Raw genomic sequence first — 2,770 nt, 5'->3', positions numbered from 1 at the left:
GTTACTGCTGCAGTGGGGTGGCAAGTTTGCCTCTGCATTTCCTTGCAGTGACAATAAATAGATGAATGTTGTGAAAAGCAAGATTCTTAGTGTCCATGAGACCAAAACAAAGCAGCTGCTCAGGTCTCACTATTTCTTGTGCTAAGATGTGAGAAGAATTCCTGCCATAGTGCTAATGCTCACTATTATATGTGGGGGCAGATGACATTTTCTAATTTATCCCTACATGAGAAACAGTAAAGGTCTTTGGGGTGACATCAAATCAGAGTAGAGTAAGTAGCAGTTTTATACAGGACAAAACAACACTGTATTAGTCCATTCTTTTTTTTTTTTTTTTTGAAACGGAGTCTTGCTCTGTTGCCCAGCTGGTGTGCAGTGGCACAATCTTGGCTCACTGTAACCTCCACGACCTGCGTTCAAGTGATTCCCTTGCCTCAGCCTCCCAAGTAGCTGGAACTGCAGGCACGTGCCACCATGCCCAGCTAATTTTTTGTATTTTTAGTAAAGATGGGGTTTCATAATGTTGGCCAGGATGGTCTCGATCTCCTGACCTCGTGATCTGCCCACCTCGGCCTCTCAAAGTGTTGGGATTACAGGCGTGAGCCACCGCACCCAGCCTGTATTAATCCATTCTTGCAACGATATAAAGAAATATCTAAAACTGGGCAATTTACAAAGAAAAGAGGTTTAATTGGCTCGTGGTTCCTCTGGTTGTACAGGAAGCATGGCTAGAGAGGCCTCAGGAAACTTATAATCACAGCAGAAGATGAAGAGGAAGCAGGCACGTCCTACATGGCTGGAGTAGGAGGAAGAGGGTGAAGCGGGAGGTGCTACACACTTTTAAACAACCAGATCTCATGGGAACTGACTCACTATCGTGAGAACAGCAAGGGGGAAATCTGCCTCCATGATCCAACCACCTCTTACCAAGCCTCTCCTCCAACACTGGGGATTTCAATTCAACAGGAGATTTGGGCAGGGACACAGAGCCAAACCATATCCTATATCCTCCGAGATCCCAGTACCACTAGATTTTTTGTTTGTCTCTTTTGACCACCTGTATAACTCTTATGGATATCCATCAAATTCTGGTGTCAAAGAATTTAAGATTTAGTCAGTATAATATAGCTATGATATGATACAGTATGGTTCTGTGTGAAGCCAGTAAATTGACCAGGAGCCTCAGAAATTTTAGGGCTCTCTTTCCATTGACAGTCTAAGGTCCTCCCTGGTTACCATTTCCACAAAAGAACAATGAGGCATTTGGAGGGTATGCATTTGAGCAGTCTGGGAATCTGTGACAGTCACTCTGTTAGGTATTTTTGAGCCACCAGGTTCCTCACAGTGGCCTTCACGTCCTTGTTCCTCAGGCTGTAGATGATGGGGTTGAGCATGGGGGTCACCACCCCATAGAAGAGGGAGATGAGTTTGTCTGCAAGGTCTTGTTTGTCTGCCCCCAGCGGGTCCTTAGACCTGGGCTTCCCATACATGAAGAGGATGGTCCCATAGAAGATGACCACGACTGTGAGGTGGGCAGAGCAGGTGGAGAAGGCCTTTCTCCTCCCCTCTGCTGAGGGGATCCTCAGGATGGTAGCAAGGATGAAGACATAGGAGACAAAAATAAACAGGACTGGGAGTGCAAGGAAGATCATGTTGGCCACAACCATGCTGACCACATTGATGGAGATGTCAGCACAGGCCAACTTTAGAACTGCCAGGATCTCACAGGCGAAATGGTTGATGACACTGTCCCCACAGAAGGGCAGTCGCATTGCTAGGGATGTCTGTACCACAGAGTTGGTGATACCAGCTGCCCAGGAGCTGGCAGCCATGGGCACATAGGCAGCCTTGCTCATGACCACAGGGTACCTAAGGGGGTTGCAGATGGCCACATAGCGATCAAACGCCATCATGCCCAGGAGCATACACTCTGTGGCTCCCATGGCAAAGGAGAGGAACATCTGCACTGCGCAGGCTGAGAAGGAGATGGTTTTACTGGGGGTCAGGAAGCTGTCAAGGATGAGGGGGACCGAGGAGGTTGTGTAGCAGATGTCTAGGAAGGAGAGGTTCCCCAGGAAGAAGTACATGGGCGTGTGCAGGCAGGAGTCAAGGATAGTCACCAGGATGAGGACCCCATTGCCCAGCAGGATCACCAGGTACATCAGCAGGATGAGCACGAAGAACGTCCTCTCCAGCTTTGGATGGGCAGAGAGGCCCAGGAGGATGAACCCCATTACAGGGGAGGTCTCATTGGACCTGTTCATGGTGCATCTGCTCTGTCACCTGGAGGAACCGAGAGGTCAACCTCAGCATTCTCTTACTCCAAAAGCGCCTAGAAGTCCAGGCACAAATCCTTGTTGCCCTGTGGAGCAACTGGGGAATCGCGCTGATGATTCTTAATCTCTGTGGGGTTTTAGGAACAATGTAGTAGAGATCAATATTTAACTTCTGCTTCCAGTAAGAAGAAACAGGCTAATTTGGACTGTCTTGCAGATGACAATAGACAAACTGGAAAATATATATAAAACATCTGTGTAAAGCATTGGAGAAGTTATAATACAATGAGGAATATAGTGTTATGATTCTTGGGAAAAACAAGGATCCAGAGATACAAGTCCAGAACTTGTGGCTGCGATTCAACTCAAGCATTTGCAGCTTCTGGAGGGAGCCATGGAGAGGCTGGAAAGCATTACTGACAGCCTCATGGAGATGGGGAGTAGGTTTTGATGTAAAAAACTCACCTTGAAAGGCCCCTTGGCTGGGTGCAGTG

The 2,770-nt window shown here is 47.7% G+C and overlaps 1 protein-coding gene across 1 annotated transcript; it reads right to left on the bottom strand.

The window, feature by feature from the left end:
- Positions 1-1,233: 1,233 nt before the first annotated feature.
- Positions 1,234-2,502, bottom strand: LOC116524898 (olfactory receptor 13C7-like). The gene has a single exon (XM_032240476.1). It carries the CDS (start codon positions 2,262-2,264, stop codon positions 1,305-1,307), a length of 960 nt encoding a protein of 319 aa, XP_032096367.1. The 5' UTR covers positions 2,265-2,502; the 3' UTR covers positions 1,234-1,304.
- Between the last annotated feature and the right edge of the window lie 268 nt (positions 2,503-2,770).

The sequence above is a fragment of the Sapajus apella genome, unplaced genomic scaffold (genome assembly GCF_009761245.1).
Source record: "Sapajus apella isolate SASKATOON/1434 unplaced genomic scaffold, GSC_monkey_1.0 scaffold46, whole genome shotgun sequence".
Lineage (NCBI taxonomy): Eukaryota > Metazoa > Chordata > Mammalia > Primates > Cebidae > Sapajus > Sapajus apella.
The sequence above is the reverse complement of the archived record's forward strand: the minus strand, read 5'-3'. Positions and strand labels throughout refer to the sequence as shown.